The sequence below is a fragment of the Meriones unguiculatus genome, chromosome 4 (assembly GCF_030254825.1).
Source record: "Meriones unguiculatus strain TT.TT164.6M chromosome 4, Bangor_MerUng_6.1, whole genome shotgun sequence".
NCBI lineage: Eukaryota > Metazoa > Chordata > Mammalia > Rodentia > Muridae > Meriones > Meriones unguiculatus.
In genome coordinates this window covers 106,826,161-106,846,697 of record NC_083352.1, presented here as the reverse complement: position 1 = coordinate 106,846,697, position 20,537 = coordinate 106,826,161, and the positions used below count along the sequence as shown (strand labels likewise).

Sequence of the window (20,537 nt, the reverse complement as noted above, 5' to 3'; positions counted from 1 at the left end):
TTTAATCCACTGAACATGGCTCCCGACAGCCAGCTTAACCTCTCTCTGTCTTCCACGAGCATAGCTGGCTAGAGGCCAGATGCGCCTTTCTGCCCTTGCTTGCAGCAAGATGTTTCCTTATGACCCAGTGTGACTTGAGAGTCAAGGAAGGCTACATCTTCTAGGGAAACCCTATTTGGGGCACTCCTCCAGCTGGTCCCCAGCGCTGTTTCTTTAAAAACCCTGACCAATGGCAGATCTTAATCAGCCAAGAGATAACTTTCTAGTGTAACAGGATCAGCCCAGTGTGATAACACCAACTTCCTGTTTTGCCTCGTGCCCTGTCAACACAGGCAAGCTTCTGTCTGAGCCAGTGTCTCTCTGCGCAGGCATGCCACCTCCCTCCAGTGCCCCAGATGCAGGGCTGAGGCGCCATGCTGAGGACCCTGGCCCCATTCATAGCTTGCACTCAGAGCCAGATGAGTTAGTGACACATGGAGGTCTCCCAGCTGCAGTGGGCACACACCAGTCTCTCCTCCTATCAACCCAGCCCCCAGGGTCAGGCAGCAGGGTCAACTCTAGATGGACCAAGTCCTTAAGCTCAAAAGAAAGAAGAAGAAGAAGAAAAAAAAAAGGAGGATCTCCCACGGTTTAGGAGAAGGCCTCAGAACTGGGCTGCTTATGAAAAATTATTCGAAAAGTCTACAGGTATAGAACACAGAGACCTGAGCACTTCGGGGGAAGGCCAGGTGGGGTGCAGTACTGCCCTGGGGTGGGAGTTGGGGGACTCACATGAGATATAGGTCCAACGAAGCCAGAAAGGAGGTGCTCTGAGAAGGGGGAGAAAGCCCCCGCAGAAAGATGATGTGCCGAGACAGGAACAGCAACAGAGGATACAGGGACCCACAAATGCCTGTGGCAGGCCAGGCAGGAGACACTCAGGATTCGGTCACCACAAATTCTGACAAAGCCACACTGGCAGACCACTGTAGACTGAAAATGGCCCCGGAGAACACACCCAGTCAGTATGCCTGCAAAACATTTATTCAGCACCCCTGACACTTGGGTTATGGGTGACCGTTACTTCTGATTATTTACCTCGTGTTTTAGATGAACAAACTGTTCTGAGGTCACAGGGTGTAGGGAAACAAGTGAGTGTCGAGGCTGAGCCTCGGGCTAGGAGCTGACACCAGCTGAGGTCTAAGGCGGTCTTTGAAGCCCGGAGGAAGCTGGCTTATCCATCTTGTCCATCCCCCAAAAAATCACCTGGCTAGGACACCCAGCCTCCTCCTGCAGAAGCTGGAAGAGAACTCATGGGTGGACCCGGAATGGGTCCAGGCAACCTACAGGTCCAGGAACAGGACCATCCATCTCTTTGGGCTCCAGAGAGAGAATAGCTGGTCGAGGGTTCTCAGGGTGTCTCCCTCTACCTTGGCCTCTGGGGTGTCTCTCAGGAAGGCAGCAGGATCCAGAAGTGGCTCCATTCTCAGTGTAGCCTTCCTTCCTTACAGATAGAAAGCAACCTGCCCCCAAGAATATGCTATCCCCACTCATTGCTTGGCTGCTGCAAAACTGCAGCTAACTCTCTAAACTTGTGAAAAACCACCTGAGAGTCAGTGGTTTTGAACTGGGAGGAGCGTCTTCCCCTCACCCAGAGGATACTTAGTCAGGACTGGGGATACAACTGGGTGTCAAGACTTGGGACAGAGGCGTTCCTTGCATCTTGTGTGGAGGTCTAGGAAATGGTTGAGCATGGCGACCCCACAGATGACATGCACAGCAACCCTGTACTGCCTACAAAGGGTACCTCCATGTTTCCAGGACGCTGAGCCACACTGGCCCCAATATTCCTCCCAGACCCCCTTCCCCACGCTCCTCTCCACCGACCCAGCCCCCACCGATACATTAAGACAACCCAGAGCGGGTTCACTTCATTTATTGTTTCCTCCTGAGGGGAATGACCAACCAGTGCCTCCATCCCATAAACATTTACTGGCCCTGGAAGGTTCCAGGCCCACTGCCATTTTTAAGGGCTTGTCTCTCAACAAATGTTAAGGTCAAGTCAGTCAGAAAGTGGAACTTGAGACGGGGAAGGAGTGGGGCTGTGTTTTACAAAGTTCAAGACTGAGAAGTAAATGGAAAGACGGCAGACAGCCCCTGCCCCGTGAACAAATGTCTGCTTTATTCTAAGCACTTTCAAAACAGGCAGGGGAGCTTTAAATGTCTCCGGGCACTGCCCCACTGAGGCTCCAGTTGCTTGCTCCCCCTCTTTGTGCTAATGGGTCTGAGGACTGATTGGTTATTGACCCTTGAGGCATGATACCACAGTACCACCCTGAGCAGCCGGGAGGGGCCGCCTTGCCACAGAGAACCTTGAGACTTGATGCCGACTCTACCTCACGGGCATCTCCAGTAGGATCTGGTTTGCTGTGCCCAGGGTTGGGACACGCTAAAGCACATAGCAAACTGTAGCGACACACATGCCAGGAATCCATGTGCCCACAAGAGGTGACATTCTTTAAAATATAAAATAAATAATTTTGGAATAATGAGACTTACAAGGGGATCTCAGAGCTGGTGTGCTGCCCAACCTGAATGCTAGGAGCTTTGCAAGTGCTGGCTTTGGCTTCACTGCTGTCCTGGCCAAGATCCTACCCAAGGACCTCATGCTGGTTTCCCTCTGCCTTCTTACTGATAAAGGAAGGAAAACTTGAAGGCTGAGGAGTTGCCTCAGTCAGTAAAGGGGCTGCCATGCAAGCTTGAGGACCAGACTTAGGATCATCCACACAAACAAAGCTATACAAGGCACACACCTATTACCCCAGCAATGGGAAGGGGAAGACAAATGGATCCCCGGAGCTCACTGATCTGTCAGCCTTCCAATGTCCAGTTCCAGTTCAGGGTGGGAAGGAAGGTAGAGAGTTATTGAGAAAGATACCTCATGTTCTTCCACACACAAGTACAGACACACCTCCACATAGGCACACACACAAACACGAGTGTGCAAATGCATATGTCACATGCACACACACACACACACACACAAAGAAAGGAGTTCAACCAAAATGTGTGTTCCTGGTCTTTCCCCCTTGCTGTCACCTAGACCAGCAGCTGTCACCCTGAAGGTCATGAGTCCTTTCCCACGCTCAGGAAAGGGCCTCACCACAGTACACGGAAGCCTAGAGTCCGCAGTCACCCCCAGTATGCAGCGAACCTGTGTGCTGAGCCTACAAATGACCATACTCTAAACACCCTCTGCTCCTCACCTTCTCTCTTGACATGTTCTAAGTCATCCTGGATGTAAGACAGAGAGTAGTCTTTGCATTTGAGCTGCACAGCTGCATTTGTTCCCAGAGACATCTGGAGCACTCCTCAAAATACATGCATACCACATGCATGGGTGCATACACACACAAAGAAAGGAACTCAGCTCTGTGTTGGAGGGCATCCTGATCACAACACAACTGTCCCTGGAAGCTCTGGGCACATGGTGAGGCTGTTTCCACAGACTTTCCCACACTATCAGGTCTGGCTACTAAAAGACACTGCTGTAGCTGCCCTAGGGTTTCCTCAGAGGTAGCAGGACGCATGTAGGCCCCACTTACGGGCACACAGGCCCTTCTCCCTGACAATCCTTTTCTAGCCATAATGACACAGAGAGGTCTTATTACACTCAGAATGGAGAGCCACAGGGAGCGAGGTGTGCCTGCTTCTCTTTTTCTCACCCTGAGACCACAAAGTCAGAGTCAAGGCCTAGTGTCTATTTCCATCTATTTCCAGATAGACTGTATCATGGTACTCCATGGCCCCTCCCAGCCCAAAGTGGCTTGTGCTCACTCACAGGCACAACCCACACTTACCAGGTAAGGTTGCCCCATGGCATTAATCCTGCAGAAAACCGAAAGAAGGTAAAAGGGGCAGGGCTGAGGCAGGGGGAAGCCGAATTAAAGGGCTACTCAGAGAGCTAGCTCTAAATTTGCAGGCTCATCCTGACCCTTTTCAGAGGGGGGTTGGTGTCTAGGTTCAGCCACACAAGTTCTGTGGGGTGTGAGAAACCGTAAGGCCTGTGAAGAGGGAGTTCTCCACTCAGACCCAGACCTGGGGACCAGGGACAGCTGGTACCTTCTGGGGAAACAGCACCAGCGGCGTCCTCATCACCTGGCTCTCACCCATAAACCCTAAGTCGTCCCCAAACAGCTCCACAACCTCCTGAAACTCCCCCACCAGCTGGGCACCAGGTGTTCAAACACACGAGCTGGCGGGGGACAGTTCACATTCAATTCCCGACGATAAACACGCCGATTTGGTGTTGTTTTCCTCTCCGGGGCTCCTGCTTGCAGCGCTATTGTCATCTATGCCTTTCAAAAGCAAACATCTCCCAACGTGCTGCTCATTACACACTTTGCTTACACACTTTGTGTCTACATAGGCTGTGTCCTCAAAATGTACCAGGGAGGGGCCACGAGATCAGTCACAGTTGCAGGACTCTGACTGGAATGTCATCACCCCTCCCGTGTACACAGACGCAGATGACCAACATGTGAACAACCTGGTGCACCCTGGGACCTGGGCAAGGCAGCGAGGAGGGCTGAGAAAACAATCGAGGAGGGAGTCCTTCATCAACAGCCAAAGCAACCAGACACCCACCCTAGGCTGTCTGTAGATACCTGTGCACATGTGTGGATATGCACACGTATGTGAACGTGTTTTTGCGAGTGCATGCACGAATGTGTTTACGCCTGTATCTGCATGTACATTCGTGCGTGTGTGCTCGAACGGGCATGACCGTGTCAAGTCACTGGCAGGTGAGCACCTGGTCCGTCAGACACGGGGTGTAGCATTTAGAGCCACATGAAAGCAACAGTGCGCGGAGACAGTAAGAACGCTCAGGCCTCAGAACACGCAAGCCCTCAGAAAGAGCACAAGTTCCGACTCACAGACAAATTTAATCAAGCATGACTACAGAGGTGGAAGCCTAAGGGCTTTGGGGAGATAAAGACAGGACCGAACCTGTGGTCTCAGGGATGCTGAGAAATCTATGCACCGCGTTGGACTCTCCAAGAGAGCTGAAGGAAATCTGTGGGGCCCCGGGAGGAGCCCCACATCTGCCTCAGGCCTTGGACGTGATCTCTGCTCCTCTGGCCTCTGCGGAATCCACACCAGGCTTTATTGATGTTGTCTGCACAGACCCAGCTGCGGGAGGCAGGGGTGCCTTGCACCTGCTCCAATCACAAGTGGGAAGCTGCAGGCTCAGTTAATGAATGCTCCGGCCTTGTCACTCCCCCGAAGGGAAAGACTGTTTGTACTTTGACCAGCTTCCAGAAAGGGGTGGGAAGAAATACTTGAGTAATGAGATTTCTTTTTTACTTAAACTTTTTCATGTTGGAATAAGTTTTTATTTGAAGTTTCTATGCAGACCCCTTACTCCATTTTGCTCTCCCAGGTAGTGATTCGTTTTGTTTTGTTTTTTAAATAACCACAGATGTTAAAATCCAGAAAAAGAATCAGCATTTACTCTGTTTACCATGGGTGAGTTTGGTGCTCTGCTCCCATTTGTGCCCGATGGCATCATGGGGCATGGCTTTGCTGATCCAAGTGGAATGATGGAGAAAGTCAGTTTCTAAGTCTCTGAAAAAACAAAAACAAAACAAAACAAAAAACAAACAAACAAACAAAAAAAACAGGGAAACTCACCTGGGGCCATTTCCTTACATTTCAAATACTTGATCTCAGTAACTATACACCTTTTTTTTTTTTTTTTTGAAAGATAGAAGATCCTTGTGTAGCCCAAGCTGGCCTTGAACATGTCCCATAGCCAAGGCTATCCTTGCATTCCTGATCTTCTTCCCTCTACCTCCCAAGTGCTGGCATTACACGCCTGACTTGTTGTGGCACTGGGGATCACACCCAGGACCTCCTGTGTGCTAGACAAGAGCTCTGCCAACCAAGGGGACAGAGCAGCACTACAGTCAAGACTACTGAGACACCTCGGCTGAAGGGTGCTTAGTGCTCAGTCATGAATCTCAGAGTTGTGACCCCAGCACCCACATAGGGAGGTTCACAAATGCCTGTAACTCCAACTCTGAGAGATCACGCATCCTCTTCTGGCCTGGGTGAGTATGTGTGAGTATGCATGCATACATTCATCTACTCACACACAGACACACACACATAGGAAAAACAAAATAATCTCTTAAAAAAAAAAAAAACTTAAACGTAAAGGCGGGCAAGATGGCTCAGCAGGTAGAGACGCTTGCTGCCAAGCCTGACCAAATGAGCTTGATCTCCAAAACCATCACGGCAGAAGCCGAGAACTGGCTTCCACAGGTTGCCTTCTAACCTCCCTGCGCCAGGTGCTCCTCCTGCCTGATAAATATAATAAAAAATTTTAACTGAAATTTAGACTAACATAACAAAAGGAATACGGCTTTGCCCACCCCAACAAGAAGTACACCTACTATTTCTGGGTTGGCGGGACTTGTGTTTTCTTGACAATGAGGGGACAGACTCAGAGACATTAGAGTAGCTTGCCCAAGGTCACACAGCCACTCTTCTACCACGGTGGAAACAGGCACACGGGTTTAAGCCGTGTCTAAAGAGAATTACTGTGGATGTTCCTCAGGGATCCCTTGCCAAGCCACACCCACCGCTGTCACCAAGAACTTCCGTTCCACGGCAGGGAAGCCCCCAACCCCCCACCCCATAGATCATCCAGAATTAACTGCAAAGTGTCAGGAAACTTGGCCAGGCGGCCAGAGCATAAGCGAGGGCTGGAAGCCGTCACTGTGAAGCCCTTTATAGAAAGCCGGTTGGCAGCCCCAGCTCCTGCATGGGAACAAATTAACAATGGCATCCCAAACACAGGAAAGGAAGGAAATTGGAAACACAGTTTATGCTTGGCCGGCCCTTTGAAATACTGTACCATGCTACTGACATCAATTAATGAAAAGCAGGGCTGTGCTGAGAGGCTCCAGTTTGGAAATGCATTAACACACGTTAAACATGTTGGTACAGGAACCAGATTATAAGCACTCTGGTTCCCAAACAATAAAGCAGTTACCCAAACCCTGGTGCTCGCTGAGGCCTCATTAATTCGATCCACTCCTCGGGGATCAGCGGAGGCTTTGCGCCGCTCCCCGAGATGCCTTCCGACACAAATGTTGAAAGGACAGCCTGGCACATGCTACTCTGAGCTTCACAACGGGGCGTGTCAGGCTCCGTGCACTCCTGACATCCTCCAAATCATAAACAGTCCATCCTGGAGAGAGGAAGTACCCAGCCCAGTCCTGGCATTCATCTGCACTGCCATTGCACTTGGGGGTCGAGCGATTTTTTTTTTTTAACCCGGGGGAGGTTAACCGTGAAATATCTGTTCCACATTAAGAAATACCAAGTCACATTTTTTGTCAAATAGTATTTGTCAAATGCCATTTGCTGCAAAATCCCGGGAATTCAATCCCAGCTGAGCACACAGCTAATACCCACTGGCTCACACAAAAGCCATGGCGGTGCACGCTATTGCTTACAAAGCAAGCCCTCCTGCCTCTACGAACAGTTGCAGGGACTAGGAAGTTGAGTTCTGGAATAAATAAAGCATGTGCCCTGAGCTGCCCCGGCACAAAGAACCCCACATGCTGGCGGAGCCCCCGAACGGTTTTGCAAGAATGTTCTAGGGAGCCAATTGGTGAATCTCAGCTTTTCTGACTACCTATACAGAAAGTAAGCTACTTTGTCGGAAGTTCAAGCTCACCAACACTGCCCCTGAACACACACCTACTGTGCCCGTCCCAACATCAGGGATCCGAGACCCAGGCATCACCGATGTCCCTCATCCCGCTGACATCATCCCTCCCAAGGTCACATTGATCTGGGATCCATCAAGCATGGGCCATTGGAGTGCGCGAAGCTGAACGTGTTATCAGTTTCTATGTAAATATTGGTGTTTCCTCACCCCATAGAGGCAAGGGAAGGCAAAACAGCATGGGCACGTTTGATTTAAACTAATTAAAAGCAGAGAGCTGTGCAATTCAATATATTGATTTTACCAGTGGGACTTAAATCTTTTATAATAAGTGTACACAGCTGCGGCTCCCTCCCACCACCACGCTCTCCCGCTAATCCCCGAGTACATTCCTCCTGACAATAACAAGACAGATCCTATACATCCCTGCCTGCGCCCTGACCCCAGAGACACAGCAGGGCCCGTGAAGGCAAGCTGTTCAACGGCCAGCCACATCCCCTGCGTGTCCATGGGCCCCACCACGGCTGCACAGCACCAGATTGCTGCTGGGTGGGAAGGCGTCTCCATTCCACAGCAACACGAAGGGGCAGGGCGGGAAGGGTGGAGAAGGCAGCTGGAGGACACTGTGAGGCTCAATGAGGGCCAAATATGACCTTAGCAGACGGGGTGGGCGAGATATGAAAGTGATCGGGGCGACCAATCAACATCCAAGGGACTCTGCCTGCGATGAAATCACCTCTTGTCTCCCAGTTCAGCATCTGACATGTGCTCACATCACAGGCACGCCAGTGGTCAGGGGATCGTCCACCCTCTGTGTTTATCTAGGCAAAGGCTCCCAGGCTGCCACCATCATTGCTGAGGTAAGGCCCCAACCAAGTTCTCCAGAGCTGGGTCTCAGAGGGTCTCACTTTCTTTTCTCCACGCAGGAAAACAATCAACCACTCTTTCTCCGCACCGCCTCCCACCTTCTGAGGGAACCTCAGACCCAAATGACTGCGCTGGGATAAAAACCCAAACCAGCCGTCTGAGCTGCCATCCAGGGCCCAGCCTGAGCCTGCCTTGATTGCAGAAGGGAAATACACAAAAGATCCAAAATAGTTCAAATCTGGGTCACATAATATCCTTGGGAAAAGGGGAGGGGGGGAAATCTTTGATTTATAGACCCAGGAAAATGAGGTTTAAAGTGATTTTGAAAGGGTTACTGAAAACACAGCTGTTGGTGCACCCCTATGGTGAAGTCGATCTGGAGAGAGAAGAGAGAGGAGAGAGAGGGAGGGAGAGAGAGAGAGAGAGAGAGAGAGAGAGAGAGAGAGAGAGAGAAAGGCAAAGGGGGAAGCCATGTGACATCTCTATTAACCTTCCCCTGCTAACCAGAAAGGGCTGGAATGCGAAGGAGCCCCTTCCAAATTCTAAGGCGGGCCAGCTTACAGCTGCAGGCGCCTGCAGCCATGCTCTGTGGAGTACTCCCCAAAGGACGTGTTTAAATTGTAACAGAACCTTTCCCTACTACTCCCCAGTGGTAGGGCCTGTTCCGAGGGGTAAAGGAGAGATCTTAACGCCAAACACTTGTCTACAGAAAGGACAGCCAGATGGGGTAAAGTGAAAATCAAACTGCTAGGCCTCGCCTCTGCTTCCCAGAACAAGTTAACAAAAGCCACTTTTATGTGCTGGCTACAATAATGACAGGGTTCTAACCGTCTCCTTTTTCTAACTTAGCTTCGAAGATTAAACAAATTTCATTCCTTCCTAACCTGGCCCAGAGATAAACAGGAGTCCCATACACCCTCTCCAAGCCAGTTGGCTTTCTAGAAGATTCTGAACACGGCTGCTGGGGTTTCCAAAGAAAGAGTGGTCCGGGTTAATGGCTAGACTCAGTCCCTGCAGGATCAACTTCGCCTGGGGACTGTTTTGAGAGATGTGGCCTGTTTTGAATTCCAAATGAAGTCTACCCAGAGGAGTAGGGGGCTTGTTAATCCAAACCAGTTTACAGATCCTGCCATTGAACTCAAGGGCCGGAGCGGGGAAGATGGGTGTCCTAGGCAAGCAGCTTGCTGGCTTTTCTAGGGGCTTTATGGTGTGGGGTGGTCTTTATCTTCTGGGATGGTCAAGTCCTCACATGCAGCACCTGGTTTTGTTGTAAATTTTCCTCCAGTAGAGATCCCACTCGGCCTGGCAAACTGCTCAAATTCCAGGGAGAACAACTTACAAGAATAAAAACCAGTTTGGCTGCAGACAAGATAATGGCAGTTGACTGCAAAAGCCTTCAGGATTGAGGCAGGGGTCCCTGAGCTGGCAGGCCTGGGGAGTCACTCTCTGCCACCAACACCAACTGCTGTAAGGGTGGCAAGGGGTGGTTTGACAGGACTCAGTGACTTTCTCACTCAGGAGAAAAGGTAAACTTGGCTCTCCAAAACTTTGTCTATTTCTGACCCACGTGACTGACAGTCCGACTAAGTCTTCTCAGCAAACTCAGGGTCTGGACAAGTTTCCAGTTACACCGCCCTTCTCCAACTCACCCAGCTGCCACCCCCAAGTCAAAACCAACATGGGCAGGGACAGGAGGTTCCTGTCTGTGCTGTGGCCCAGCAGAGATTAAAGATGCACCTACCGCAAGTTCTTAGCAGCTGCAGTCTGGGGCTTCCCCTAATTACCTCTAGTTTAGGGACAGAAAAGAGAAAGAAAACAAGACCCTGGACCATGAGTTCTGTTAAAAGCCACTCTGCTATCTAATTGAGGGTGATGGTCCAGAAAGCCAGGCCTGAGAAAGTCAGGACGGTCCCACAAAAGCCCAAAGCCAGCCCCACTGATTAAGAGGCCCAGACAAGCCAGTCTTTGTCCTTTCAACATGAAAGAATGGACTGAAAGGTGTGTGTGCAGCCAGAGGAAGCCAGCCAGCTGTGGCCTCCCCAGCATGTCCCAGCTTGTACCCAAGGCCAGGGGGGGCGCAACCACCCCGCCAAGTTCCCAGAAGGGCCTGGGAGCCGCCCTGGGAGCCACCTGGCTCTCTGGGATGCAGGAGGCCAGCTGGGGCCACACTGCCTGACCTGAAGCCCAGAGACTGTCAGCAAAGTCAGGGATTATATATCGCCGCTTGATGAGCCCAGCAAGGCTCTGAACCATCGACTAGGATCCACTGGCTTCCTGGAGATCACAGGAGAGAACAGAAGATGCCATAAGCCCCCACCCTCACCCCAGGGAAAGGACCCTGTTAATCCTGGCTTCCCATTGGCTTCACACATCCATGCTGACCACATACTGCTAAGCATCTGTTGAGAAGTCTTCTTTAGTTTTTGGTAATAAATCCACATTTCTTTTTTAATTGTCATGGTGAAAGATGGCCTCCATCTACCAGTACCCTAAGCCCTACCCACCAGGAAAATCTGCAATTCCTGGTGTCTCAGGTTGATCAGCACCTGGCTTTTCCTCTCTCCACTGCCTGAAGTCTGTTCCAAAGCAGGGCCCCTTCTTAGCAATTGTTCAAGGAGAATTTAAATGTGATCTATATTGTTTGGGGATCTCCATCACCCACCTTTACACCCGATCCTTAATTCATTATTTGATATTTTTGACCTTTAATGAAGACAGACAACGAAGGCTTCCCAGGGACTGCAGGGCCTTTATCTGGAGCTGAAAGGATTAACTGTGGACCCTGTCTTCCCAGAGACCCCTTCTGCACCCCAGGTGACCAGTGAGGGAGGGGTGGCCCTCAAGCTTCATTGTGGTGTCTTGACTTGGAGTTTTCTCAGCAGCTTCCACAAGCAGATTAAAAGCGACTCAGGAAACGGCACTATCAGGGCGTGTTTATCACCAAAGCCAAATATTTGATGATCAAGCCCCACAGCGCACACAGCCAGGGGTTAGTTTGAGCAAGTTAAGATACTTGTGCGCGCACAAATGCGGTGGGTGCCGCCTTGACCAGCCGCAACCCAGCTTCACATCACTGGGTTGGCTGGGACTCCAGTAGGGAAGCGGGTTCCCCAGCCACTCCGTGGTGGCCTCTGTTCCGAGGTCCCCAGCTACCCAATCGCCAAAACCCGTGGTTTGCGCGCCACACGTGATAAACGCTGAAAATGGATTCTGCCCTCCCGGGACCTATCATTAAATATTTAAAATAGAAAGCTCGCAATGGCAACGCTCTTTCCCCGGCTCCAGCCGAGAGCCCAAAGGTGGGCGACAGGAGGCTGGGAGAGGAGTCCCGCGGCACTCCGAGCGCGCGCGGAGCGCACCGCAAAGGGACAGGTAGGGCTGCTCAGAGCGGGGAAGGGAAGGGGACGAGCGGGATGCCAGAGACAAACTGGGCTCAAAGGAGCGGAGGAAGGGCGGGAAAGCAGTTTGCCCGCAAGGGCCCTTTAAATCCAGGTAGCGCGGGCCGCTGTGGCCGGTTCAGCTCACATGACTCAGCCGGCGCTTTGAAATGAGCCGCGGCCGGCCGGCACCTCCCGCCCCGGAGTGAGATGAACCCGCCGCGAAGCAGGCAAAGAGACTCGGGGGCCGGTCCTTCCCTCCTGTTAGCCCCTACAAATCCTCCCGAGACGACAAGACTTACCTGGGACGCACAGAGCTTAGGGTTCGCTAAGACCCGGGTGCGAGAGTCCCTGGCGGGCACTGATACTTTGCAAATGGTCAGGTGGACCAAGGTGGCAGCGACCCTCTCCCTATCCCAAAGTGGCTTCCGTCTGAGATATACCCCTCCCACCACCACCTACCTAGGTTGACGAAGCTCATGACCATGTCGGCGTCGGTGAGGAAGTGGCTGTCCTGCAGGCTGGCCAAAGGGGGACCCTGAGTACTGAAGACGGCCTTGTAGGGGTAGGAAAAGCCCTGGCCGTCCGGCCCGCTCTCCTCCACCGCCATGGCGTTGTACAGGTCCAACATGAACATGGGCGCCGAGTTATGCTTCCCCTGGAGGTGCGGGCGCGGGCGATGGGGCAAGCCCAAGATGGACAGAATCTCCCGCTGCATCTCCCGCCGCTCCTGGCTGCGGAGGCGCCGGTGGATGAAGCTGGAGTGCACCTCGTTGTCCAGGCTGAAGTCGGCCAGGGCGGAGCGCAGCAAGAACAGAGGCGCCCAGAGCGCCACGAAGCTGTGTGGCGCCGCAGCGCGCAGCGAGCGCACGTGCATCGCGCCGGCTCTACGCGCGATCCGGGGCACCGGGCCCGCACCGCCCCAGGTGGCAGCGGAGGGGGCAGGGCAGCGGTCCACGATCCGAGGTCACTTGGTGCAGACAAGCTTCGCCGAGGCCTCGCCACACATGGCCACTCCCCAGCCGGCTGCGCTCTGCCCAGGACACCCCTGTCCTCTGCTCAGCTTTGGCCCGGGGCCCCTCGGCCCTCACTCGCCGGGACACACGGCACGGCTAGTACGGCAGCTCCAGAGAGCAAGCGAGAGAGCCAGGAGGCGGGCCGGGGTGGGAGGAGCAGCAGCTTGCAGACCTACAAGTCCCGAGAGCTAGTGCCGGGGAGGCGGCTGGGCGCCGGGCGAGCCCTCTCTCCCTCCTCCCGCTCTTGTCGCGCTCGGGCGGGCAGGGACCGGCGACAAACCCTCTTCTGACCTCCAGTGCCCAGAACAGGGGTCCCGGGTCACTGCTCCAGCCCTGCGCGCCCCGGCCTCCCGCCAGCCGCCTCGGGAGCCCCGGAGTTGTGCGCGCAGGGGCCCGGTAGGAGGAGGAGGGGGAGGAGGAGCGGGAGGACCGACCTCCACGCCCCTCCCGCGCCCGCGGCCTCCCACCTGCGCCCGGCCCCGCCCTCCCCAAGCCTGGCCCAATGGCTTCATTCATTCCTCCCAGGGCGCTCTACAAATATTTACTGAGTGCCCACCGGGTGTCCGGTACAGGGACGGACGCCGCAGGGGTTCGGAGAGAAGAATCCGCGGTGGCTCTGCCCTCTCGGGACTAGCACTGGAGGTGGCCAATGTGAGACCCGCGACGCTGTTGGCCTGCGGTGAGAAAGCATCGGGGAGGGAGCGCAGGAACCAGAGAAGACTCCTTGGAGGTGGCCACCCTTGGACATGGCTCTTTCTCGTCCCTTTCGAGCATTCCATTTGCTCTAGTCACACAGACCCCCTCCACACTCCCACCAGCCTGCTGCTGCTGCCCTGGCCATTCCTCCTCAGAAGTTCTCTCCCGGCCCCTCCCACCTCGGGTGCCACTTCCTCTGGGAACCTTCCTGGAGGGGCAGAGATAATTTGGAGATAAGGTTATTTCCCCCCACAGACGTTCCTTTTTCTTTTCTACACTTCACACCCTCCCACACTCAGAGAGAATCTCGATTTACACAGCCTGTTGTCTCCCTTCCCCTCAAGTCCAGCGCTCAGGGGATCCAGGTGCTTCTAAGTTTTTTCTGCCTCATGTTTTGAAGGCAGAGCCTGGGAAACCCCTGATGTTGCAGCTCTGTTGAGTGCATAAGAAATCTGGGGCTAGAGAGGGCTCCCCCCTCTCCTCTTCTTTATTGGGGGGGCTCCACCTACCCCTTATCCTGACACAGCCCTTTGGTCCCTCCCTGTCTAACACCACCCCCCTCCAGCCCTCCAGCTCTCTGGCAGCTTGTCAAATTCAGGAGACCTCTCAGATGCACTTTCTTCTCCCAGTAGAACAGCCACCCTCTCCTCACACAAAGGCCCAAGACACTCCATGCTGGGGCTCTCGGTGGATTGCTGCTCTTTGGGGCCTCCATTTCCTGATCTGAAAAATGGGAGCAAAGCAGCCTTCACCCAGAGTGGCAGCAGGTGTGGGGGAGTGAGGGGGGGTAGAACAGGCCTCTCTGCTCTGCAGAAGGTGGGCTTCAAGAGGATTCAGGAAGTCTGAAGTAAAGAGTGACGGTTAGAACTTGGAGAAGGGTGCCAGGCAGAGGCCCCTCTTGAACTCCTAGGAGGAGAAGGGACAGCCTGGTCTTTTGGGCTCCCTGAAACAGAGGTGGCTACCATGGGACTCTCAGGGACTCTGAGAAGCTTAGACCATGCTGGCTACCTGAGGGGCCACTGGAGTGGCCCCCAAAGAAACCTGCAGGTCTTAACTCAGGCTGTGGGTGCCAATAACGCTGAGTCCCTGGCCAGTGCAGCCCTGAGAAGCCTCTCCCTGGACCTGCTACAGCTTGTGGACTGAGGCCATTCAGGGTGTGAGCTGGTGACATGACCTCCGGTCACCATGTTACAGTTCTTCATATTGAATAAACAAAGGGGCCCTACTTTCACTTCAGAGCCCTGTGGGCAGCCTGGGTGCCACACATAGGGACCAGGCAGGAAGACAAAACAGAGAGTGAGCCAGCATGGTGACCCCGTGGCAAGCTGCTTCTCAGGGGCCTTGGAAACAACAGGGGCCCTCAGCAAGGTCTGGGACAGGAAGGTGCCAGTCCTTCCCGTTTTCTCCTCCCTGGGAAGCACCAGAGCCATGTGGAGGAGGCACCCGAGCGGGTAAAGAGGAGACACCTGGCTAGGCTTTGGGTAGAGGAGGACCTCTGACCCATGGGCTGCAAAGGGCCATGGGAGAGCCAGTGCACCACTGTCCATAGAACAGCGTGCAAAGCAAGACCCGAGGTCACTCCAGTCCCCACAGAGAGAGTGGGCCACGCAGTGAGGTGACAAGTGAGACAGAGGACTTCGGAAGGAGACATTTTCCTGGAAAAGGTATTAAGAAAAGAAGCCCAGGCAGCAGATGCCCCAGCCCTGCCTGTGGCCTCAGCCAAGGCACCGACAGGCACTATTTTGACCCCAGTGCCAGCTTCCTTCCAAAGTCAAGAATAACATCAAGTTAAGGTGTGCTGCTCATAGAAGCCTCCTCGTTCAAATGCACCCTCTGTCTTTAGGGGCATTTCCTTAGCAAGCAAGGCAGGGACTGGCAGACTACGGAGCAGGTTTGGGCGATGCCAATTTGCATATGAAAAACCCTCCCTTGGTCGGGGATTCCTCTCAACCCCTCTACTAGAAAAGGCCTAGAAGCGGGATCCTTGAGTGTTTCCTACTGGTCTCTCTCTAGGGACCCTCTGCACCACCACCCCCAACACACACACACACACACACACACACACACACACAGCAGATGTCCACTCACCAAATACCAGTTGGGTGAATGGTAATCAACCAAACCTAACCCAGAAGGAGTGGACCATGAAAGGCTGCCCCTTTCCTCCCAGGCCTCTCACCCAGGTCCCCACCTCCCAGAAGCCACCTTTCCTCATTCCTAAAACTCCAGAGATAAGAGTCTCTCTGAACTCCCACTACCCCCAGTTAGCGTTATCTCTTACTCAAACCCAGGGAGAGGGAGGACTTTTCTGCACTTCCTCTCCCAGAGTCCCCAAGACCTCACCAGACCCCAGCTAGCTTCCTGGGTGATGGAGCAAATGAGCAGGATAGATGCACCACTGGAGCACCCAGGCCGCCCAGAGAAGGCTTTGAGGATGTTGTAGGGAGGAAGTGAGAGCCTAAGCCCAGGGCTCCACACTCCACACTTTCAGCCGTGCACAGGGAGAGTGACATTGGCTGGCTCCTGCCTTAGTTTCCTGTTCTATAAAATGGGAGGACTAGGAGCTTGTGGCTCCCAAGGTTGCTTGAGAGGATCTATGTGCTCCCCCACTTGGAAAGGTTATCTGCCAGGTGCCTGGGATACAGAGGACATCCTTGGTAAATGTTAGTTGCCATCTGATTAAGATGGAAAACCCACCAAGAAGAAGCTTCTAGCAGTTAAAACGACCAGAACTTTTCCACAGTGGCCTGCACAGAGGAGCAAGCAAGCCCTGAAGAGACAGCAGTGGAGTGAGGGGAAGGGAGGGCCCAGCCAATGTTAAGGCTCATGAATTCCTCAGTTGCCGGCCAGCTTCTCATTGTCCCCCAGCCCCCACCCCAGGCCGGCCTGGGCCTCCTGAGCAGCTAGGCCCGGACCCACACCAGCCCCACCCTCCGCATGGTTCCCCACCCCCACCCCACCAGGGCACCCAGCACAGGCTCCAGAATGTAATGTGATCTCCCCAGGCTGCTCCACACCTGGGCCACCTGGGCCTGGAATGGAGGGGTGTCATTGTGTCTGGAGGCTGCTCTCTCCCGCTGGCCTCTCAGGGCTGGGCAAGGAGTTTTCATCTGGTACATCACCTCACAGCCTGCAGAGGCGATTTTGACCCCAGCAGCATATGTCTCCAAGGCAATAAAAAAGAAAAGAATTTTGCTGACATACACATCTCAGAGCAAGGTGGGACTTCATCTTTAACTGCAAAGTCTGACTCCATCTAGCTGGGGAGAGGGAGCTGAGCCGGGGTGCCCTGCAAGGCCAGGGGGTAACAGGCAGTTCCCTCTGCCCTTCCCCAACTTAGTCAAGGCCGGACAACCTAGATGTCAGACCCAGCTTCAAGAGCAAGCTGTCCCCTCCCTTCCACCCCATCAAACCTGGGGTCCAAGAGCCAACTGGCTTCTCTCTCTCTCTCTCTCTCTCTCTCTCTCTCTCTAACTCTTACACACACACACACACACACACACACACACACACACATACACACACACTCCTGTATGCCTAGAGCACCACCCCAGGAGGGAACTTATTTCTGCAAACCTGCCATGCCTTTCTTCCTGTCAAACTTTTCCCTGCAGCAGCCACAGCAGCAGCAGCTCTTGTATGCCGGGAGGCTTAAGCAGGAACAAGAAACTATACTCATCAGGCTAGCGTGGCGCTGCACTTGATGGCCAAGAGACCCCAAAGTTTTAGGGATGATGAGGCAGGAGGTTTGTAAGATCGAAGCCAGGCTGGGCTACACAGAGGCTATTGTGGGTCAGGAAGATAACTCAGTTGGTAAAGTGTTTCCCCTTTCGAGTGCAAAGAGCTGAGCTCGAGCCCCAGCACCCCCTTGGAAAAGCCGTGCCTCGCACTGGCTATCTATAACCCACGCGCTGGAGCAGAGCCAGGGAGATGTTCGTTGCTCACTGGTGGGCCTGACAACCTAGCCCAATCGTTAGCCCCAGCTTCCCTTGGAAATCCTGACTCAGAAGCAAAGCGGACAGCTCCTAAGGGACACACGTGAGGTTGACCTTTAGCCTTACACTCAAATGTAATTATACACACACACACACACACACACACACACCACGAAAGGAAAGGACAGGAAAGAAGGAAAAAAGAACGAAAGGAGGAGAGCAGAGAAGTGGAGCAGGGTAGGGGGTTGCTCTGTTTTGACCACCATGGGTGTTCTTCCTTCCTCTGGAGAAAGACTGGCTTGCGATGGCCATTAGCTGTTCTTGGTTCCACATTGGAGGGAGCCCTTTCCTCTCCTTCCGGGATGTGACAGGGCGCTTCTGACCCACAGGACACATTTGCTGTGTGGGTAGCGCCTGCTAGGACCACACTGCCTCACACTGCCATCCCCACATGAGGCAACAAGAAGACAGACAGGCAGGGAAAGACTGGCCCAAGGTCCACGCCGTCAGCGGTGGAACGGGAGCGGAGTCTCGCTGTGGGCAGCCCGAGTTGCCCCTGCTTGCTGGTGCGCAGGTTGAATGCGGATCTCACATATAGGCCAGAGGCAGCTGGACCACGCCACTCCCAGGGTTGGTTGCTGCTACTGACTGCGGACTCCCCACGGAAGACCAAACGCTCTCCTCGCTACAAGTCAGGTGTCAAGGCTTCAGACTGAAAATCCAATGCCTGCCCGTTAGGACCAGATACCTTCTTTTTGTGTTTTGTTTTGGGTCTTTTGTCTGTTTTTGTTTTTTTCAAAACACGTTTTCTCTGTGTATCCCTGACTGTCCTAGAATTCACTCTGTAGATCAGGCTGGCCTCGAACTCACAGATGTCTGACTGCCTCTGCCTCTCAAGCTCTGGAAATAAAGGTGTGTACTACCACTGCCGAGCTGCACCAGAGTACTTTCTAAATTAAGCGTCTACCTCTTTCAGTCACCTGTACCGTGTTCACCATTATTGCCCTCAGTTTACACACCAAAAGAGCTCAGCTGCTAGGACCCAGCTGAAGGCTGCCAATCGGAGCTCTCATGCAGTCTGTCTAGTCCTTGAACACTGGGACAACCCAAACAGGGACATACCCCATGTATCTCCCATGACTGACTGGCAGGAGCCTTGCCCATAGGAGTGCCCCTCAAGATTGACACAGCATCTTGAAGCCTGTCTTCTATGCCTCCTTCAAGGCAGAAGTAATGTGCCTCACTGCCACAGCAAGCACCAAGGGACCAGCACAAGCCCCACACCAGCCTAAGGAATGCTCGTGAAGAAAGCTCATGTGAGTGCAGGTGCCAGGCAAATGCCTTTATACGTTAAGAAGGGGCGGGGCTGGCATGAATTGGGGACCACAGTTCCATCCCAGAATTTGACCCCCAGCTCTCATCTCTAAGGGAAACCGATTCACATTTGACAATTCTCATGTTTATTTGCTGATAATCACATTGTTTTCTTAAATGCTTTTATTACATCTATTTTAGTTTCTCTGTGTGTGTATGTGCACATGTGTCCTGCATGCATAAAGAGGTCGGAGGACAATCTGCAGGAGTCAATAAATTCTCTTCTTCTACCAGGAGGGTTACAAGGATCGCACTCGGGTCATGAGATCTGACAGCAAGTGATCCCTGGGCTTGGGCCAGAATTTCCCAGCTTAAGCCATTGTGCGCTGCATTCTTGGTCAGAAGAAAAAGCACTGGAAATCCAGGCGCCAACGGCTTCCTCTTACACAGAGATGCTGTTTGGCTCTAATTCAGAGGTTGGTGCCAAGCTGATGTTAGAATCTGCTCTCAGGTTGTGCAGCCATGGCCAGACACGGGACCCTCTCGGGGAGATGCCTCAGTGGGTCCGCACAAGCAAGAGAAGCATAGTTCAAATCCCAGCGCCCAGCCCTGGGGAGGACTGCAGACAGGAGGGTTGCTGGTGCTGGCTGGCTGGGGGACCTAGATCCAGGGCCAGTGAGAGACCCTGTCTGAAAGGTAAACAATGAAAAATGATAGAGGACAGCCAGCATCCCACACATAGCACATCACAAGCATGCGCGCACACACACACACACACACACACACACACACACAAGCACGCACACACGAACACACACACAAATAGTGTGCTGTCTTCTCTCTCTGCGGTTTTTGTTATCCTCCCTAAAGCCTCCTTTAACTGGCTCAGTCCTGACTCATGGGAGAAAACCAATATGGGGAGATTAACAGTTGGGGCTGGTGTCTTAAATGGGTTGCAAAGCCTCCTAAGAACTAGGTTACTGCCACAGCTCCCGGGTCAAAGCAGCGAACTCTTAACCTTTCCTGGGGTCATTGGCTTTTCTGTCCCACAAATGAGACTGAAGTCAGGCGTGAGCAGTGAGTGTTCACGTCCAGGAGTACCTGACACTAAAAGTTTGGTTTCAGTAGGTACAAGGTGAAACATTACACCCATGACACTAACTGTTGCTTACAACTGCCAGATTTGGCAAATTAAAAATCAAGACATAGGCTTCTGCAGGCTTAAATTTTTCAAAAACCTACTTTATTTAGAGTTCTTAAACACTCTTCCTCCCTTCCAACCCACTGACCGGAGCTAGGGGAGAAAGAAGGTTAAAGGGCATTGTGGACCTTTTTAGACGTAGTTTCTTGGGGCGAGCCCATTCTTTGGTGTCTGGATACAAGCAATCCAGTCAAATAGCAAACACCAAACAGCAACATGAATCAACAGCCGTGGCATGATTCAGCAGAAACAGCAAGGCTCCTGTGAATCGGAACAGGTCCGCAAAAGCCGAAAGACTCAGCCGGAGTGCCAGGAGAAGTTCTCCGGACCGTTTCTCTCCAAGAAGTGACGCGTAGAAAAATGAAGACCAGTGAAGCGATGTGGACAGTTTCAAACCATAGTGATCCAAAA

The 20,537-nt window shown here is 53.1% G+C and overlaps 1 protein-coding gene across 1 annotated transcript in view; it reads right to left on the bottom strand.

The window, feature by feature from the left end:
* Bmp7 (bone morphogenetic protein 7) overlaps positions 1-13,373 on the bottom strand; it is a 73,467-nt gene extending 60,094 nt beyond the window's left edge. Inside the window, exon 1 of the mRNA XM_021650101.2 lies at positions 12,427-13,373. Within this exon, the coding sequence (XP_021505776.1) occupies positions 12,427-12,841 (415 nt within the window). The 5' untranslated portion in view covers positions 12,842-13,373. The remainder of the gene's footprint in view (positions 1-12,426) is intronic.
* Positions 13,374-20,537: the final 7,164 nt, after the last annotated feature.